A 19,846-nucleotide genomic window follows, 5' to 3' on the forward strand; every position below is an offset into this window, starting at 1 on the left:
CATAAGTGCAAAGATCACAAGCTCCCCTAAGCTGTGAACTCTCGCGTCCTAGGCCGCCTGCCATTGCCTATCTGATTTTCAATGTCTTGAACAAGCCGGTGCTGTTAATCCTTTACCTGCCAGGTAAGTTGTAAAGACTCTTTCCGGGGGCCCATTGGTCTTTTTGACTTTGCTAATTTCAGCTATTGTCTTGATTTCAAGCGCAGTAGGATGCAAGTTCCCTCCCGGCCTTCAGGTGGTTGCGGAATTCCCCAAGACTGTCTTACAGAATCCATGTGACCCCACCTGGACTTTTACATCTAAGCCTTCCAAACCCATTCCTGTGTGTGCATGTGAGGTGGACCCACACTTTTTGTTCTCTTTTCTTTCCTTCCTCCACAGCTCTCCGATTGTCCCAACACCACCCACTAACAGATCATCTTCCCCCTTCGGGTTGGGATGTGGATGTGCAGACTGGGCTCGTTCCAGGTGCATTCATTCAGAAAGTATTGAGTGAATGCCAGCGGTGGGCCCCGCCTGTCCCCTGGGGCCCTGTGGACGCAGACTCTTGCTGGCTGCCTGCCGGTTTGTGGATTTGTGGATTTGTAGCCGCACTGCTGTGCTTCCCAGAAAGGTTCCCTGGCCTCAGGGGCCCTGGAGTCTCCCCAGTTCCCTGGAGCAGTCTGGGACCCACTGCGTTCCTTTTTCTGCAAATACCAACAGGTGGCTGTGTGTGGGCACCATCCCAGGTGTGGGGAGTGAAGGGCCAGAATTTCACTCTATCCAATGGAAGCTGGTTTTCTCATGGTTGAGGGGTACATGAAATAAATCAGCCTGGGGTGCTCAGTGAAGACCTGGGAAGTGTCTGGTAAGTGACCTGTCCCTCGAATGATGGCCGGGCGGTTATCCCTCTGCCCCGGTCAATGTCCCGAAAGAGGCTGTTTATTCAGCACCCCCAACTCCTGCACCCCAGCATGCAGGGAACCAAATGCCAGCCCAGTAAATGACCAGAGGCAGTGTGCAAGACCTCGCAAACCTGATCCCATCCCACCTCTATACTCCCTGCCCCTGGCATCCAGGGAAATCCCTGGGGTGCAGCGTCAAGCCCAGGGCAGAGCTCGAGGAGGACAAGACATCCATTCTGCATGTCCCCAGGACCTCAAAAACACCTTGCCATGACCTGCCCAGCAATCAAACCCTGCCGACACCCCCGACCGGCCACCTCCAGTAGGCCCCACATCGCCCACGAGCAGGGCTCCTATGGCTGTCCCTGACCAACAATGGCCCAGGTTTGCCCCCCGGGGCGGATGGCCCCTAGTGGGCACTGACCAAACCGCATTTTTCTCCACCCACAGTGGGCGGGCAACCCCCACTCCTCCAACACGCTGGAGGAGGAGCTAACACGCTGCCCTCCTGGTGTCAAGAGGGTCAGTCTGTGGGTGCCCTAGGGTGCTGCCTTCTCCCCATTATCCCCAGCCTCTCTCCGGTGAAGTGGGTTACGGTGCCCTACCCTGCTCTCCTGCCCGGGGCAGGGTGGTTTGCAGCAGCTGCACCTGTGCCCCTGGCCTTCCTCCTTGGCTCAGCTGGGGGCTCCTGAGTAGCAGGTGGGCGTGGGGGGGCGGGGCGCGCACGTGGGCGCACACCCGGCAGAGCAGAGGCGCGGAAGGCGCGGGGCGGGGCGGGGGGGAGCAAGCAGAGGCGAAAGGGCGGGAGCAGCAGGTGGGCGCAGGCCCGCGGGCTAGGGCGCCCGGAGCGCCGGTTGGTCCGGGCGGGGCGTCTGGCCAGGGGCGGGGCGCGCCATCCCCGGGGACCGGCCCGCGGCCACCACCCCCTCCGGCCCCGCCCCCACGCCCCGGCTGGCAGCGCCGGCCGCCCGCACTGCGCCCCCGGCGCCTGCTCTCGCCACAGCTCCCGGTGCCGCCGCCGCCGGCCCCCCGCGGGCCCAGCCTGGCCATGGCCGCGGCCTCCTCCCCGCCCAGGCCCGACAAGAAGCGCTGGGGCTGCGGCCGCCTGCCGGGCTCCCGGCGGGGCAGCGCGGGCCTGGCCAAGAAGTGTCCCTTCTCGCTGGAGCTGGCGGAGGGCGGCCCGGCGGGCGGAGCGCTCTACGCACCCATCGCGCCGCCCGGCGCCCCGGGGTCCGCGCCCCCCCCGTCCCCCGCCGCGCCCCCGAGCGCCGCCGACCTTGCTGCGCGGCCGCCCGTGAGCCTGGACCCGCGCGTCTCCATCTACAGCGCGCGCCGCCCGCTCCTCGCGCGCACCCACATCCAGGGCCGCGTCTACAACTTCCTCGAGCGTCCCACCGGCTGGAAGTGCTTCGTCTACCACTTCGCAGTGTGAGTCTGGCCCCGGCGCGGGCGGGGCACCGGGGGCTTCCCGCGGGCTGGGGTGGGGGGTGCGGCGCGGGGACGGACCCTGTCTCGTGCCACCTGCTGCCGCGGGGACCGTGCCAGCTGCCACTCAGAGAGGCGGGGAGGGAAGAAGAGGTTAATGGGGCCAACAGCCACTCTGAGGAGCCTGTCCCTTGAAGTTCAGGGCGGGTGTGGGTCTGACCCTGGAGGGGGGGGTGTCCGACCCTGGGGTGGCTGGCGGGAGGAGCTCCCCGCTGGCTCTGCCCAGGCATGTGGCGGGGCGGGGCAGGGCAGGGGGAGGCTGCCCCAACCCAGAAGTTGGCTGCACGCCTCCTTGGAAGGGCGGTCCAGGTGTTAATCCTTCTGGGGAAGGACGTGCACCAGGGGAGCTTGCCCTTGGGTGCAGCAGACAGAACTCCTCAGGGTCGTGAGGCATCTGGGACTCAGGAGCCCCCAGGAGGGGAGGGTCCCAGCTCAAGGCAGGCCATGTGTGGGGAGTGTCCTGTGCCGGGTGTGTGTGTGTGTGTGTGTGTGTGTGTGTGTGTCAGTGTGGCTGTGGGGAAGGCCCCACCCCCTTCAGGGACCCGAGCTCCTGATGCAGAGGACCCTGGAGGCGCTCCTGGGAGGGGTGGGGCTGGATCCACATTTCTAACCCTTCTTTGGAGGCAGCTGTGGGCCAGGAGACAGCAGGACCCTCGGCAGCACCTGACCTGCTCTCACCCAGGTGGCTCTGATGCCCGCTGGGGCATGCCTGCGGGGGGCAGGGTGCTCCATTCCTCAGGGGTGGGGGTACAAGGAAGTTACCTCCTCAGGGCCACCTTCCCCGCTGCCTGCCCTGGAGCCCTCCCCTGCCGTTCCTCGGCTCCACTTCCTGGCTGCCCAGCCCGAATCCTCTTGGTACGCTGCCAGCCCTTGGCCCGTGAGCCCTGGCGTGGCCGTCCCCACACTGATGGTGGGGCTGGGGGGCTCCCTCTGCTTTCTTTCCCTTTGGTAGTGACAGGTGCTCGTCCCTGCTGGCTGGAGGCTGGGAGAGACCCGGTTGGGGGGCGCAGTCAGAACCCTTTCTTCTCCTGCCGGCACTGCCACCGGGTCCCCAGGGATGCAACGGGAGCCAGGCCCTGGCTGGCTGGGAGCATTGTCTTGGGAAGGTGAAGCAGGCCGGGGTGGGGCAGACTCAGCCTCACACTTTGGCTCCTCTGAGCAGAGGTGGTAGCAGGGTCACTGCCCTCTGTGCAGGGCACAGGGACAGGTCTTTAGGACTGTGTCCCCAGAGGCAGAGAGGGCCCTAGTCTTCACCTCTAACCCACCCTGGCCCCCAGGTTCCACAATTCAGAGGGTGCATGACCATGACATGGCTGATCTGGGGTGGGGGTGGGGGCTCTGCTCACAGCTGCAGCAGAGGCTTGTCTCAGGGCTTAGGGAGATGTGGGTGCACTGACCCCAAGGGGTCCCCTGCACCAGACCCTGGTTGTGTCGCTGACCTGCCAGGGTCAGGCTTGTGGGTGCCCCTGTGCACACGGGCTGCTTGCCTCCTAGCCCTGGCCTGAGACACCCAGGGTGGGATGGACTCTGTGCTAGGCCCTGGAGGAGACCCTGCCTGCGCCTCTCCGTCCTGGAGCCCTGCACGCCGGCTCCAGGGGGAAGGCAGGGAGGCAAGCCCAGAGGGCCTCCAGGTGGTGTTGCAGTGCCCCACCCTTGGGTTGCTGCCAGGGCTGGGGGCCTCCAGAAGCCCCACAGGCTTCAATCCTGGGGGTACAGGCCCGTGGGTGCGTGTCACCCGGGCTCCCTGGCGGTGGCGGTGCCGTGTGGAGGAAGAGGACTCGCCGCGCCCCAGAGGAAGTCTCTGCTTACACTTGTGTTTTCTTCCTGATTCTGATTGTTTAGCTCTCGGAAGTTTGCTCAGCAGAGTCGCCTTCGCCTGGCCTTCGCAGGAGCCGGTGGGCAGGGGTGGCTTGGGGTGGCTTCTGAGGATAGTGGCTGAGCGTCTTCCCCGCGGGGGCGAGCCAGGAAGGGATGCTCCTGGAGTGACTGTGTGCCCTTGGCTCAGTCATTTCCTGCTCTGGGCCCTGCCGTGTGAGAGGTGTGCCGCGGCCCTGGGTGGTAGACACCCACTGCGGCTCTCCCGATGCGGGCTGGGGCTGAGGGGCAACCCTGGACAGGAGGGCTTGTGGCTTAGCTGGGGCCTGGGAAGGTGCCTCCTGCCCCTAATGTCTCCAGGAGGATAGTAGGCCCTGGACACTCTCTCGATTGGCCAGACTTTGAGGGGACCTGGCCTTCTAGCTGAGACTGTGACAGTGACCTGTGGCTGAGTGGTCGGGGCCAGGCTGCAGCCCCATGAGAGGGGTGGACAGCAGCCACCGTGGCCCTGGCGTGGTTCTCAGAGGCGTCCGAGGTAGGGTGAGAGAAAGCCCCGTCTTTGCAGAGCCACACCGTGGAAGGGGCAGGACTGTTGCTGAGGCTGGTCAGGCTTGCTTCCCTGGCCTTGAAGTGCCTGGCCAGGTGGGTAGACGTGGGAGCCACCGTCCTCGTGGGCCCTGCAAGGCTGGGCACACTCTCCCAGGCGCAGCTGGGGAAGCAGGCCAGGATATCCTGTCCCTCTCCTCTTCGGGGAACCCCTACTCCGGCCGGCCGCCAGGAGAGCAGCCTTTCCTGTGTGCGCCTGGCCTGCCCCGGCTGCTGGGGTCAGGGAGCAGGACTCTGCCTCCCGCTTGCTGGGGCTTCCTGCCCTCGCCCAGCGCCCCGCCCCCCCCAGAGTTCCCAGATCCTTGGTGTCCTCACCTTCATCGTGGGGCGGCTTCCCATCTAGCTGAGGGCCTGGGGGTCCTGGTCTCCTTGCTAGTGGGCCTCAGTGGAGCCAGGCAGGTAGGGGAGATGCCCAGATGGAGGAGGGAGCAGGGTTGTCATAGCAACCTCTGGCCCCTGGGCTGGGCCCCCTCCTCCCTCGTAGACCCTCAGGGGTCCCTGTCCTTCCCCTGACTGGTGAGAGGAGCCATGAGGAACCCAGCCTCCCCTCTTCCTCCCTCTTCACCCACCTTCTCTCCAGGCTCCCCTCCATGCCTCATCCCACCTCAACCTCTTGGGAACAGTAGGATGACACGGGCAGACTCTTGTCCCAGCTGCTCCTCATCCTGCCTCCTGCCACCCCTCCCACCACTGTGGCTGCTTGGCCTGGGCACCCAGCTCTCCCAGCTCCCATGAGCCCCTGTGGGGCAGGTGCAGAGCTCCCCCAACGGGCAGCATCCGTACCTGAGCCCTGATGTTTGGAGATCAGGTGCAGCTGAGAGGTTTGAGGGAGGGCCTCAGGAGAGTGGGGAGGGCCCTGGCTCCTAAACTTAGCTGGGTGCTCCCGTCGCCACCCTCTGCCACCCTGCCCTTCCTGGGTTCCCAAGGTGCCTCTGGCAGCACCTCCCAACGAGCAGGTGTTAATCATTGACACGCTGGAAGTCAGCCTAGTGGTTTCTTGGGCTGTGTGGTGGGCAGGGTTGGGGGGAGATGATGTCTCGTCTCTCCCCTTTGGGCCCCTCCACCTGTCCCTCAGCCCCAATTTCTGGTGAAGTCTTTTGATGCTTCTCTCCCTGTCGCCTTCCTGGGCATGGCCTGGCTTAGCTGTGTGTGTGTGTGGGGGGCATGTCGCAGGCATCCCTTATGTCAGGGTCATCAGCCTGGGAGTGGAAAAGCCTTGAGGCCACAGGGACAGTGGGAGGACAGGGGACAGTTCAGGGGTGGAAGACTTTGGAGCTCTGACCACACAGCGGGGCCTGGGGCCAGGAGGCCACGTGGTGCGGGATGTGGGGTGGCCAGGCAGTGCTGAGAGCTTGGACGGGGGATGAAGTTTCGTGTCTGAGCACTGTCCGTGGCTGGGCAGCCTCACCACATTGCCTGGCTCTCTGAGTGTGCATCCCCTCCTCTGTGGCAGGCTTGGCAGGCTGCTCGTGCCTTCCTGTAGGGTTGCTCAGATAGGAGGGAACATTCGCCTATGCCTGGACCTGATTCAGGTCCTGGGGGCTCAGTGCCTGTGGACTTTGCCTGCGCCTGTGGAGTGCCAAGGTGCTAGAGGGATAGAGGGACTCCTTTGCGCTTGCAGCCTCCACCCTGGGACCTTACCACGCTGCAGGGTGTCATGGGGCTGGGCGAGGGGTGGGGAGCCGTCCCAGAGAAGACAGACATGTGGTGTCTTGGGCTGCTCAGTGCCCACAGGGTGACCTGCCTGTGACGAGGAGGGATGGGGGGACTGAGGTGTCAGGGCCTGGCCATTGGGGATGGCAAGATGGGCTGTTGTGTATGGTGCAAAGGGTGGAGTGTACACTCACGATCACACAGGTGCCCTTTGCTTGGGTTAAGACAGTTGTGTCAAACCCCTGATGCCTGGGACCTACCAATGTGGCTGCACGTAGAGGCAGGACCTCCAAAGAGGTGATAAAGGGAACATGAGGTCACTGGGGTCCTCAACGAGAAGAGTGGGTCAGGACACAGACATATGAAGAGAGAAGACTCTGTGAGGACCCAGGGAGAGCATGGCCATCCACACACACAGAGGCCTCAGGAGGACCCCACCTGCCTGCACCTCGGGCTTCGGCCTCCAGGATGGGTTGACAGTGAGGGTCTGTGAGGCTTTGCGAGGGCCATCCCAGGGCACTCCTGCCCCTCCCTGCCTGGTGGGGCTGCACTGGGGCCCAGGAGCCGGCATGTCATGGGTGTAAATGCAGCAGCCCCTGCCGTGTGCTGTCCTGGGAACGGTGAGCAGCTGCAGGGCTGGAAACAGGTGGAGCTAAGCAGCCAGGGCCTGGGGCACCGCATCCTCCAGGGTTCCGGGTTCCACCTGCGCACCTGGCATCCCTGCTTCTCAAGGAGTCAGGAACTCAGAAGCCTCCAACTGCAAGAGCCAGTTCCCATCGTCCCTCCTCTGGTGCTGGACACCTTTGCTGGCACGAATGGGGGTTCCCTGGCCCTCGTACTCTGGGGATGCTGCTAGAAGGCAGGTGTGGGCCAGCAATCTGGGACCTAAATGTCCTTGTTCGCCAGCTCCCAGGGGAGGGGTGTCTGCTGCTCCAGGAGCACATCTGGAATAGAGAGGCGCAGACGCACGGGTCCTGGGCTTGAGTGGCTGCTCTTGCTAGGGGCCCTGGCTGGAAAATGGGCACAAGTAAGCTCTGTGGCCCTTCTCAGACTCACGTTCAAAACCAGCTTTTGAATGGTGTGATATCTTTTGTGATTCAAGACCCTGTTGTCTGGCGAGATTGTTGTGGCCGGGACTCACATCTGGCCCCTGTGAACTGGGAGATGGTATCCAAGGACAGCGGTCTGCAAGGAGCATGTACCAGGCCAGGAGGATTGCGGGGCGGGCGCATCATATGGGCCCTGGGGAGATGCCACATGGAAGCTTCTGGAAGCCCTGTACTCCTGGCCCCTGTGGCTGGAGGAGAGATGCCGCGAGAACTGCACCATCAAGACCTTTTGAACTCACACCCCGTGGATTTGGTTACCGTGTGGCAGGCCAGGCAGGTCTGGCTCCACTCTCCGAGAGAAAGTTCCTTGGAGTGAGGGTCAGAGCATGGAGGAGGTGGCCCTGGTCCTGAGGGCACAGGGGGCGACCGTCCACACCTCTTCCTGGGGGGCAGTGATGGCCACCAATTTCTGTCCTGAGGACTCCTGGGTGCTGTGAGCAGCCCCAGTGTCATGGAGGGCAGGGTGGTCTCTATTGACAGCAGGTGTGGGGTCTGGATGACCCCCAGTGACACTATGTGACTCAAGCCCCATGCAAGTGGAGGGGGATGGGTGGTGCTGTGTGCAAACCTTGGGGGCTCAGAGAGGGGAGGTGATGTGCCCAAGGCCACATAGTGGGGTGTGTGCCCAAGGCTGTTGGACTCAGAAGCCTGCAGTTCCTTTCTCCAGCTGGGGCTGGAATCTAGGTGGGCCTGCTGAGGCCCCCTTGGGTGGCAGGGGGTTATGATATTGACCCATTGTCACAGAAGGAGAGGGGAGGTACCGCTGGGCGGGGGTGGGGGGGAGTGGGAACCCTGGCAAGGCCCAGCCTGGAGGTACCATCTTGGCTGGTAAACTGACCCTCTGTGCGTCCTGGGACTGATCTCCCTGTGGGCTGGGTGTACCCATCAGCCTCTGGAGGCCTTTCATCTGGCTGCTTCAAGGTCTCTACCTTAAAGTCCTGCTGCCCAGAACCACTGGCTTCTGCTCCAGGCAGCCTTCCTGGATTGCCCCAGGCAGAGCCTTGCCTTGTTCCTCTGCCACCCCTTCCCCAGAGCTCAGGGCCCCTGATGGCTCAGCTGCTCTTGGAGGTCCGAGTGAGTGGGTGGGCAGGGCCACTGGGGGCTGTCTCGGTCCTCCCTTGCCTGGCAGTCAGCCGGGATGGGGGCACTCACAAGAGGGTCACCTGGCATCCGGCCTCCGAAGCCCAGGCCCCCTGTGGCCTGTGCCGTGGCGGTCAGCCTGCTGCCTGGCAGCTCAGAGCCCACAGACAGGCCGGGCCTGATGATCTCCGTCTGTGGGTATTTATATCCTGCGGCATTCCTGAGCTTGGGAGAAGGGAGTACTCGGAAAGCACAGCAGGAGAGTCCCGCAGGCTCTGGGGCATTTGAGAGGGTGTGGGGTACGCTTCGGAGCACTGTCCTCAGGCTGTGGCCATGGCAGTACTGTCCAATGGTTGTCCAGGGGTGAGGGCCTGGGGCCTGGGAGTCTGCTACCCACCTGCAGAGCGGTGCTTCCAGAGGATCTGGGCACCAGGCACGTGTCCCGAGGAGGTCCTGCGCCCCCTGCAGAAGCCTGGTGTCCGGTGAAGGATCCATGTATGAGCCCAGGGGACGGTGACGTTGCCCATGGAGGGTCCTGGGTAGCCAGGGAGGGTGGTGGACAGAACTCTCTGAACAGGTCCCTGACCTGCTGCCCGTCCACCAGCCCCAGATCAGGGGGCCCATCCCTGCCCACCTGGGGCTCTGGACCTGGTCCCTACTCCCCTTTTCTGCTCAGCTACTTCCCTGTGGGGAAACAGGTCTAGCCACTTGGCTCTTGCAGCCCCTAAAAGCTGCTCTACTTCTGCCTGGAAGTTTGTGTGATGCTAACGTCTTCGAGCAAGGCGGGGTCTTATTCCCGGAGTCACATCTAGTGTGTGTACTTCAGGCACCCCTACTCCCACCCACCCTTGCCTGCAATCTGCAGAGGCTCCCTCTGCCGCCTCCATAAAGCCCTGACAGCCACCCCCTCCCATCAGGTGCCACGTCCCTGAGAAGCAGGGGCTGTGGGCTTCCCCTCTGAGTGCCCCAGGGTGGGGGCCCTTTCCACTCCCTTCCCATACCATCCTCTGACCCTGAAAGGATGCTCAGAACAGTGGCTCCTCTGCCTCATCTGTTGGCTTTGCTGCTAAGGCCTACACAGAGAAGGTCCACAGAGAGAAAACAGGAGTGAAGGCCCAGCCAGCTGGATGGAGACCCCTGCCACCGTGCCCCCAGCTCCCTTCAGCCCTGGAGTACTTCTCTGAATGGAGGCTGCCCAGCCCACCTGGTCCCACCAGGGGCTGCCGCTTTCAGCTGCAGGCTGGTTACCACCTGCCCACCTGGACAGGCAACCAGGAGCAGCCCTGGACCAGGGGACAGGCCACCGCCTCCCAGGAGTGCCCCCACATGGCAGACGGGGTAGCCAGGGGCCTCTGGGGGAGCCCAGGAGAGCTTCAGGCAGTGCCCGGGGAACCACGTGCTTTGAACATTTAATCTTGATGGGTCGTGTGGTTTGGCTTTCTGTTCCATGACGTCTCCAGCTGGTCGCTTATAAAAGTCACATCTGCATTCTTGGCTGGGGCAGCTCAAAATATTATAAAATGTAAAGCTCGGGTAATTAAAACAGTGCAGAGCTGACATATGCCCAGGCAGATAAGCAGTGAACAGGATAAAAAAAACCCGCATACAGACTCAACTTTAGGTGAAAACATAGCCAAAACACAGTCCACCTCTCTGGTGGGAGAGGGAGAGTTGGTGTTTCAGTCCGTGGGCGAGCAGAGGCCCCGAGGGAGAGGCCCACACAGGCCTCAGGTGGAACCCGAGCACACTGAAGACAGCGGGGGCTCCTCCGGGACTCCAGAGCCAGGAGCGTGAAGGTAAAATTTGTGCGAGAAACAACCCTCGTGTGGTCCCAGTGCCGTAAGAACAGCAAAAGACAAAATCTGGGAGAGGGATTGCCTCTAATAGCAGAGGATTCACCTCTAATAACGAAGGAGCTTCTGAGTACACAAAAGCCCATGGACCCCATGGCAGGTACACAAGAGATGTGAGCACAGCTCCCGGGTCCTGAAGTGGGAAGGTGCTCAAGGTCAGAATGGAGCAGATGTGACATGCCAGGTGCCATCGGATGGGCAGGACCCCACCGGCGTGCACAACTCCCCCAAACCTTCTGGTGTTTCTGAGGCTCGGGGAGACTGCACTCCTGCAGGCCTGTCTGCGTGCATTTACCCCCTGCCCCGGCAACCCTGTGTCCTGCGACATCTCTTGAAAATATTGGCCAAAACAGAACAAAACCACCCTCTCCCCCCAAAAAATAAACAGGAAAATAAATACGGATGCACCAAGCTGTCTGTTAAAGCTCTTCTTCTGACAGTGAGAAAGACGGGGAAGATCCAGGTGCCCGCAGTGAGGACCGGCTGCATCTGTCCACTGTGCGCGGAGTCTTGAGCAGATGTGAGGGAGGAGTGTGATCCCTGTATGCTTCTATGGAGCGATTACCAGGATCTATTTTCAGTGAAAAAACCCCAGGGAGTGAAGTCACAGACAAGCCACGACTCCTCTAGTCAAGGAGGAGGCGCAAACACACAGGTGCTTGCTTTATGTGAGGAAAGTCAAGGGGTGGGAGGCCGGCCCAGGGCTCCTACAACAGTGACCTCTAGAGAGGCGGAGGGACACAATGGAACCCATGTGGATCTGAGTGTTCCTTGTCCGATGATAGCGCGGACTTTGGAACGACGTGGTTTCAGGATTTTCAGCTGTGATGGATCCGGTTTCATTTATTCCAAAGCCTGTGCACGGGATCTGTGGGTTAAGGCAAATGAGCAATTAGGTTGGCGTCCTTGATGGCCAAGATTTTTGGCCTGAGAGGAAAAAGCCAACCTAAGTTAGAGGAAGTTAAGCAAAACCCATCCTGCCTGCATTAGGAAGAGAAGGTATCAGGAGATGTTCCTCATGACTTTATATTTAAAGTTTATTCTTCTGTTGGCTGGAAAGGGCCAGAGAAAAGGAGCAACCCCATAGTGTGAGCACCCCAGCTCACAGACGGCGGCCCCTCTGTGCCATCTTCCGAGAGGTCCCATCCTTCCCAGACATGTGGCTGCATCCAGGTCTGGGGCGGGAGAGGTGCAGGTGGATCCCATTGCACTAGAAGGCGGGATGGTCGCCAAAGACCTCTAGGGGCCATATCACCAGGCTTCGGTGACAACATGAAGGTGTGCCCCTGGTTAAGATGTGACAACCCAGAGCGATGGTCACAGCGGACTGACATGCATCATGAGGACTCTGACTCCCTGAGCTCATCCCTCCTGTCGAGGGGCAAACCCAGCAGTCCCCTTTGGAAGCAATGTATTATTTTGTGCCCCCAGTGAGTAATGCGCGTGTCCCGGCTTCCCTACGTGTGACTCAGAGAAACCAAATAGTAGGTGAGGTCGTGTCTCTTCGGGACCCCACCTGCTCCCTGAGCAGGTGACCCCAGGGTCCTGGTGAGGGCCTGGGTCCAGCACGGAGTGTGACAGCGGCTGGCGGCCTCTCCAAAGCAGGCCCAGACGCTTTCCTACCAGAATAGACAGAGGAGTAGACGTGATGAAGCCTCGAGATGCGAACAGAAGCCTGGTAGAAGCAGCAGGGCCGGCAGGGCATGCAAAATGACAGCACGGGGCGTGCCCTCTGCCAAATCCCACCCGGGGGACCCTCCATCAGACAAGGGCCTGATTTCATCCACAAATCAAAGACCAAGAAATAAGAACATGAGGAATTCAGGCATTTGCATCAAAAGATTCTGTGAGAATCCTACAGACTGACCATGTTGTGCGACCCCAGCACCAGGCCCTGACTAAACCTTGTCTCCTTCAGCAGGACGTGTGCCTTTTCCAGCCAAGCGTCGCTGGCCTGGCTGCTGGCCCGTCATTACATCCTCCTGGTGAGCCGGCCCAGTTGGGAGGGCTGGGGGCTGTTCGGGCCCTTTTGCGAGAGGCTCCCTCCTTTTCCTGGGGCGGGGGATCCAGAGCAGGAGGTCCAAGTCCGCATCCAGCCCCCAGACTCCCTGCGGCCCCTTGGCCGTAAGCCAGGGGCACCAGGTGTCCTTGTGGACAGAGGTGGGTACTCTGTGGCCCCCATAGCTGCACCATGGTGTCTGCTGGCATGAGGTCAGGGGCTCCACATAGAGCCTGGGGTTGCGTGTCATGCATGGACACGAGGACATAGGATGCGTGTAACACAGCAAGGAGCCAGAGTGCCCCCCCCCCACCAGAGATGTGGGCTGGGGAAAGGGTGGGGGGAGACCTGGGGGGCCAAGGTGAGGTGCCAGGGTGGAGTTTGGGTCTGGGCAGGTGAGCTGGAGGGGTTGGTGGAGTGCCTTGGAGGGCCGTGAACGCAGACCCAGTTGGCTGGGCTCATCTGAGGGCCACAGGAGGTCATGGCCATGTATGTGTCTCTAAAGGCCACCTGCCCTGAACTGTGGCTGTTGAACTGTCCACCCTGGGCCTCACCCCTCATCTCCAGACCTGTGTCCTGCTGGGAACACGTCTCAAAATGTTGAAAGGTCCCAGGTGGCACACGGGGTCCTCCCTCCTTCACCGGGTCCCTGGGACCCCAGGTCCCCTCCCTGGGTCTGTGATGGCTGGCAGGCACACACCCGTTCCCATCGTACAGCCATGGCGTTTCCACAGCGCTCAGGACTTTCCTTCTCAACAGGTCGTAGACTTCTTCCACGTGCAGTTAGTCTGTGGTTCATGTTCAAGGTGATGCCAGAGTTGTCCCAGGTCTGTGGGTGTGTGTCTGGTGCTCACAGCCCTGCAGCGTGGGCCATGGTGGTCCCCGGGGGAGCAGTGTCCCTCATGGCTGCGGTGCCTGACTGGCCCCCTGTGTGGGGGTGTCTGACCCGCCGGGCTCCTAGCTGACCTGTCAGCTCTCCCGAGCATGTGAGGGTCGTGGCTGCCGCAGAGTAAGGGAGGGTGGTGCGCCCCTGTGGCCGCGCAGGCCCCCGAGAGGTGGGAGGAAAGATGATGGGGGATGGATAGATGGACAGTGGGATAATGGACAGAGGGACAGGTAGCAGGCAGGTGGGTAATGGAAGCAGGGACAGACAGCGGACGAATGGATGTTTGGACAGACAGATGTACAAACAGGCAGACAGGCGACTGGTTCCAGCACCCGCAGGCGCCCACTGTGGTTGGGGTGGGTGGATGCTCCGTCAGCAGGGCTGGGTCAACTTAACCAAAGCCCGGGACTCAGAAGGTGGCAGGATATTCTCAGGCCTGGGAGGGGACCAGTGCTGCGCTGCCCCTTCGTGACTCCGGAGCCAGTGGCCGTCTTTGTGGACGTTGCTGTGGGGGTCATGGGAGGCCAGCTGAAAGCCTGGGTTCTAGATATATGGGGGTGTGGGTGGGTTGCTATGCTGTCCCTGGGGCCACCTGGCTTGGGCATGTGTGTGGGTGGCCGGCGGGGCCTGGATTGGGCTGTGGTCCCTGGTGCTGACTCTGGACTTGCTGCCTCCTCTGACTGCCCTCATCCTGAGCCTTGCACCTGCCACGGGGTTCCCTGCAGAGGACTCAGTTTCTAGAATGTACTGTCTCTTGACACCTCAGGCAGTACCTGCTCTGGTCGGGGTGGCCTCCCACCAGGTCCCCAAGCTATTACCAGTGATGAGCCAGCACCGTCCTGCAGTGCTCTCTGCTCCTGCCATGTGCCCTGGGCACACAGGGAGGACAAAGGGGACAGATCCTGCTATTGTGGAGCTTGTGACCCAGGTTGGTGGGAACTCCATGGGTGACCCCGCCCGAGAATCACACAGCTCAGGGTGGCCAGACGGCAAGGGGGTGGGTGGGGCCGGTGGGCGGGTGGCCGCTGCTGGTGAGGGGCTGGAGGTGAGAGGCTGGAGGCGCCCGGTGGTAGAGGGGACACGGAGACCTGGCCAGGGGTCAGGTTCTTCCCAGTATGCCCAGTGGTCACACGGGGTCTTAGGAGTGAGGCTCCTGACCTGATCTGAGCCTCTCCAGCCCCTGGTTGGAGGGCAGGGTGGGAGAGCCCAGGGCGGGGGTCTTCGGGAGGTGTGGGGAGTCGGGTGGCCTCAAGGAGGCCCTGGCTTGTACATGATCCGAGGTGGGGGGGGGGGTCCTGACACCTGCCCCTGGCTCATGCCTGACCTGCCGTGTGCCCTTGGGTGACCAGATGACCTCCCTGTGTCCCTGGAGAGGCCTGTCCCTACCTCGCTGGGCAGCGGGTGAAATGGGAGGCCTTTCAGAGCCCCTCAGGTCCCCGGGGGCTGAGGCTGCTTTGCGTGCCCCGTGCCTCCCCCTGGATCAGGGCCTGCTCAAGGTCCCAGCGTGGAGTTCCGCGGAGACGCAGCACCTCCCGGGCAGCCCTGGAATGTTCTGGCTGCCCTTGGCATGAAGGGGGATGGGCAGCTGGGGGCTCCGCGGGCGGGTTGGCCTTGTCCCCAGGGTAGGCCCCGCCTCTCTGTTCTTATCAGGCCTCTGCCAGGCACCCAGAGCATCCACAGGCCTTTCCAGTCTCTGCTGGGGCAGGGGTGAGGTGGGGGCGGCAGTCTCTGTCCCCACGCCCCCGCCCCCCATGCTGGGATGGCACAGACACTCAGGGAGCTCCGAACCCACGTTGGGGAGACTCTAGTCTTAGAGCAGCGGCCTCCCTGCCTCCTGAGACCCCAGAACACTGCCTGGGAGGGGGTCAGCGGGTTCCTGGCTGCCACCCACTGTGTGCAGGACCCTTCCCCAGAGGGGCTGCCTCCCAGGAGTTTCTCAGCAAACCCATCACAGGGGACATGGGAGCCGGCACCCGAAGGGCTTCTGTCCCGGGAACTCCTTGTTGGGCACTGGGTTTGGGTTACTCACTGTGGCCCCAGGACGACAGGCCCCATCTCTGCAGCAGGGCAGCGCCCTCGAGGTGGTGGCACTGACAGGCCAAGTCTGGGCCCAGCCGGGTCAGGACCCTTGGGACAAATGGAACATGGACTGGGCTTGACCCACACAGGGAAGCGGGGCTCTCTGGCCGCAGATGGCCAAAACGGTCAGCCTGATTCTAAGCGGATCAGGACGGTTTTCTCACAGCCACCCCGAGTGTGGATTCTGCATTGACATTTTTTCAACTTTTACTGATATGAATTTTCTACTTTAAAAATATTGGCTGATAAGTAGGTCGTTAAAATAAGCAGCAAGAGGACCCCCAAAGGGGTTTCTGTGGCCCCCGAGTGTCTTCTGGCCATCCTGAGGCAGGCTGAACAAGATACGGGCCAGAAGGGTACCTGGCGGGCGCTGAGCACTGTCTGCAGGTCCCAGACTGACCTGGGTCCTCCTGTCTTGGGGGGCTCTGGGGGGTGGGGCTTGTATGGGGCGGGCAGGGCTACCATGTGGGGGACCCTGATCTCTCTCATGGGGTCAGGAGCACATGGCATGTGGTGGGAGCCCCACTTGGCCCTGGTCTGAGGTGACCTGCAGGGCTTCCTGCTGGATGGAAGGACAGTGGAGCTGGCCCCTCATAGGGGGATCAGGGTGGGGGTGGACACCTGTAATGGAGGCTGGGCCCAGAGATGAAGAGAGCCAGCTCCATGGGGGGAGGGAAGGAGGACCCAGACGCAGGCTCACAGCAGATGTATGGCCCTCCCCTGTGGGACAGACCCAGGAGCCTGGTCACCTGTCCAGGAGGAAAGCCTCAGGCTCAGGGCAAGACGCTGTGATGGTGGGTGGCTGCCCTGTGTCCAGCCATGTGGCCGGACACCACTGACTCGTCTGTGGCCCGGCCTGTCAGAGGTCAGAATTGGAGGGCCGTGTCCCCCAGGGCCGAGGCATCCTAGCACTGGTTACCTCCGTAGGGTCAAGGCCGTGGGGGTTCACAGGCACGTGCTCAGTGTTGCACAGCTGGTAGGGGACAGGGCTGGCATTGGCCCTCTCACGGGACTCTGTTGGGTACTCCCCGAGCTGCTCTGGGCAGCACCCTAGCCCATGCCAGACCCTCACTCTGGTCCTGCTCCCCCCGCCTTGGGCATGGGACAGGCCGTCCCCTGGGGCACAGAGCTAGGGGCCTGCTGGGTGTCAGGCTAGACTCCCTCCCCAGGTCCAGGGAGAGCCTCCCCCCCTGCTGACCTGCATGTTCCCAGGGTGGCTGGGCCTGAGCCAGGGACACTCCTGGCAAGTCCTTGGCCTGCTATTGGGGAGACTGTCCCAGCCTGCCCAGGGGCGGGGCGGGGTAGGGCAGGGCAGGGCTATAGGAGGTGGTGGGCTCAGTGATCTGTCTCCCCCTGCTGTGCTCCTCCAGGCACCTTCCCGGCTGCCGGCATCTGGACTGGAGAGAAGCTTTTGGAGGGGGTCACTTAGGGGCAGAGACCGGTGTGCACCCTGATGCCACTGTGTGGGTCGGGCCAGCTTGCCACCAGGTCCAAAGCCTGGGCCGTCCCTGGGAAGGACAGCACAGCCCAGCTGCTCAACAACCGTGCCTCCTGGGAGCTGGCAAGGTCATCGTCAGCCTGGCAGGGGCTGAGCCTTTCCGGGCCGTTCTGGATTTGGATGGTTCCTGGTGGCACCTGCCCGGCTTATAACCTGACTGTGTCCCTGGGGGAGCTGGTGACGGCCTCAGCTTGCCTCCCCAGAGTGGGGGTGGAGAGAGGGAAGGTGCTGCTCCCTCCTGCCCCAGGCTGGGACCAGCCATCTTGAGGTGCCCCAGGTGATCGACTACTCCTGAGGTGTCTGCACAGGACGTGTCACTTGCAAGGCTGGACAGTGACATGTGCGCCCCCCCCCCCCCCCCGCAAAGGAGACGCAGGCGTGCGGTGGCCGTGTTGCTCTATGCCGTGGCCTGACAAGGGGACTCCTGCTGCCTGGACAGGATGCTTGTGGTGGGGAGGCCCCCTGGTGCCCCCAGGCCTGGGCTCTCCACATAGAGGGGTTCCCTGGCGCGGGTCCCACTTGCAGGAAGAGGGCTCAGGGCAAGAGGCATGAAGGAAGCAGAGTGTGTGTGTGTGTGTGTGTGGGGGGGGGGTCCTCCCTCCTGGTCCTGGGCCTGCCCTCTGCAGATGCTTGAGGGTCTGGCTGGTGTTGCTGATGTGCTCTGCTCTGCAGAGTGGGAGTTGGGATGGCAGCAGGCATGTGCCTGGCCTCAGGGTGTGTGGGGGAGGGGAGGGGCCTGTGGGTCTGCCTTGCCTGGGGGCCCCTGGGAGCCAGAAAGCCCTTTGGGGAACTTACTGTCAGATGCCCCCCAAGGCTGGGCTGCAGGAAAGCTGGTCTGCATTGCCTAGGGGCTCCTGCCAGGTGGGCTCCTGGAGAGACTTCCTGCCGTAGGGGTGGGGGGAGGGTAGGCAGCGATCTGGCCTCTACCCATCTTATCTGGGGACAGGATCATGGGGCAGGGCTCCTCCAGCTTCCAGCTCTGCCCCTGGGGGTGGGGTGGGGCGGACCTGCTCTGTGGGGGTCATGCGGTGCCCTGCAGGTGCCCGCAGCGACCTCGGCCTGGTGCCCGCCACACACCGCTAGCATCTGCTGCCTCCACGTGGCAGTACGACCACCTCCAAGCTTGGCCCCGCTGTCCCCTGGGAGGCCGAGTGTGGGGTCCAGAATCTGGACTTAAGGAGTGAGTGTTGAGGGGTTGGAAAGGTGAGCACACGGGGGCCTCCAGGGAGAAGCTCTGGCCCAGGGTGCCCCTGCTGGGCACAGCAGGCGCTGTCAGGAGGAGGGCTGTGGTCTGGTGGCTTGCTGCCCGGGTGCCCCAAGGCCCCACGGGGCTAGTGCTTTCTGTGGGTGCTGCAAACCCAGGAGAGGCCATTGGTGCTCCTGGGAGGAGAGGGATGAGGGAGATGCGGCTGCTCAGGACTCTGCCCAAGGACCACTGACCGCAGGCTGTGTGGTGCCCGCATGGTGTGTAGCTGGGGCTTCAGGACTTTTAGGTCAGATCCCCAGGGTTTGCAGAGGTGATGCCCGTGGTCACAGGCCCGTTCTGTGGGAGCCTGTCACAGCCCAGAGGTCACCCCAGCCTTGCCCGCCCTCTGGCTGCCCCCATACATGCCTTGAGCCAGCCCTGCCCACCTGGGCCCCGGCCGCCATCACCACTGATGTTCCGAGTCCTTGAATTTGTGTGATGTGGGGCCCAGCTCAGCTGAGGCCTGGCTTGGCCGGCCTGCCTGCCATTCATCCTGGGGGACTGGCCTGTGGCCAGCAGGCAGGGAGGGCCCTTATGGACCCATGCTGATACCCTATCCCTCCTGCCCTGGCCCTTTGCACTTGGGCCAGCCTGGACACCTCCGCCTGCCTGTGCCCTCTGCCAGCAGTCTGCCAGGCTGAGGCCACCTCCCAGGGGTGGAGGTGGGACCCTGCAAAGCCCAAGGGTCCAAGGGTCCCTGCCCACCTGCTCCGGGCAGGTCACAGGTAGTGGGGGCACTCTGTCCTGCACTATTCACTGCCGGCCCGCCCAGGCATCTGCATGCACCTCCCCTTCCAGGGCCAGGCCCAGGTCACGGTACCGAGCGAAGCCCAGTGTGGGGGGCTGTGGGGGGCTGGTATATATGCAGGGTGCTCAGGGTTAGAGGCGCCTGAGGCAGCTCCCAAGGAGGCTGGACTTGAGTGGGGCACTTCACATGGTGGCAGGAGGTGACCTGAGCTGAGGAGCTGAGCTGTGGCTGAGAGCCAGGCAGCGTTGGTCAGCAGGCCCGTGGGATGGGTTTCCTGGGGGGCAGTGAGTTCATCCCCCTGTGGCTACTGAGGGTGGGGCTGAGCTGAGGATGCCCTCAAGGGATCCCAGTGTCCAGCAGCAGGTGGGAACCCCCAGGAGGTTGGGTCTGGCTCTTGTGTCAGCTCTGTCCCCTCCCAGCCCTTGGCCTGGATCAGCGGGGTCAGGATGAGGGTGGGGGTGGAGGCCCGACTGGGCTGTCACAGAGGATGTGGCAAGCCCAGGACGGTCAGCTGAGGGGCCACGGGAAAGCAGACACAGCCTCAGGAAGTGGCCCTTGGACTCCGTGCTCTGGAGCCGTTGAGAGTCCATCAGGCTGTGGGGGAGGGGAGGCCCGCCTCTGAACCACACGGGGGCTGAGTGAGTGCTGATAAATGGCCACTTCCCCTTGGCCTCTTCACCTTTCTCGTGCCATGGACTCTTCTCCAAGTGACCTCCTGCAGAGCAGCTCGACTGCAGTGTAACAGCTGAACCGCCAGCCTCACGTGATCAACATGTGTATTCGGGTCAGAGGGCAGGTGTGGACACCGTGAGGCTGTCAGTGGGTGAACACATCCACCCCCCTAAAGGTCTCCTGCCTATTAGAACCCTTCCTTTCTGCCCCTAGCCCAGGCACCCCCCCCCCCC

The 19,846-nt window shown here is 62.6% G+C and overlaps 1 protein-coding gene across 1 annotated transcript in view; it reads left to right on the forward strand.

The window, feature by feature from the left end:
• The first annotated feature begins 1,883 nt into the window (after positions 1–1,883).
• KCNQ1 (potassium voltage-gated channel subfamily Q member 1) overlaps positions 1,884–19,846 on the forward strand; it is a 322,601-nt gene continuing 304,638 nt past the window's right edge. Inside the window, exon 1 of the mRNA XM_055314312.1 lies at positions 1,884–2,312. Within this exon, the coding sequence (XP_055170287.1) occupies positions 1,933–2,312 (380 nt within the window). The 5' untranslated portion in view covers positions 1,884–1,932. The remainder of the gene's footprint in view (positions 2,313–19,846) is intronic.

Source organism: Nyctereutes procyonoides, unplaced genomic scaffold, assembly GCF_905146905.1.
Source record: "Nyctereutes procyonoides isolate TBG_1078 unplaced genomic scaffold, NYPRO_anot_genome, whole genome shotgun sequence".
Classification (NCBI taxonomy): Eukaryota; Metazoa; Chordata; class Mammalia; order Carnivora; family Canidae; genus Nyctereutes; species Nyctereutes procyonoides.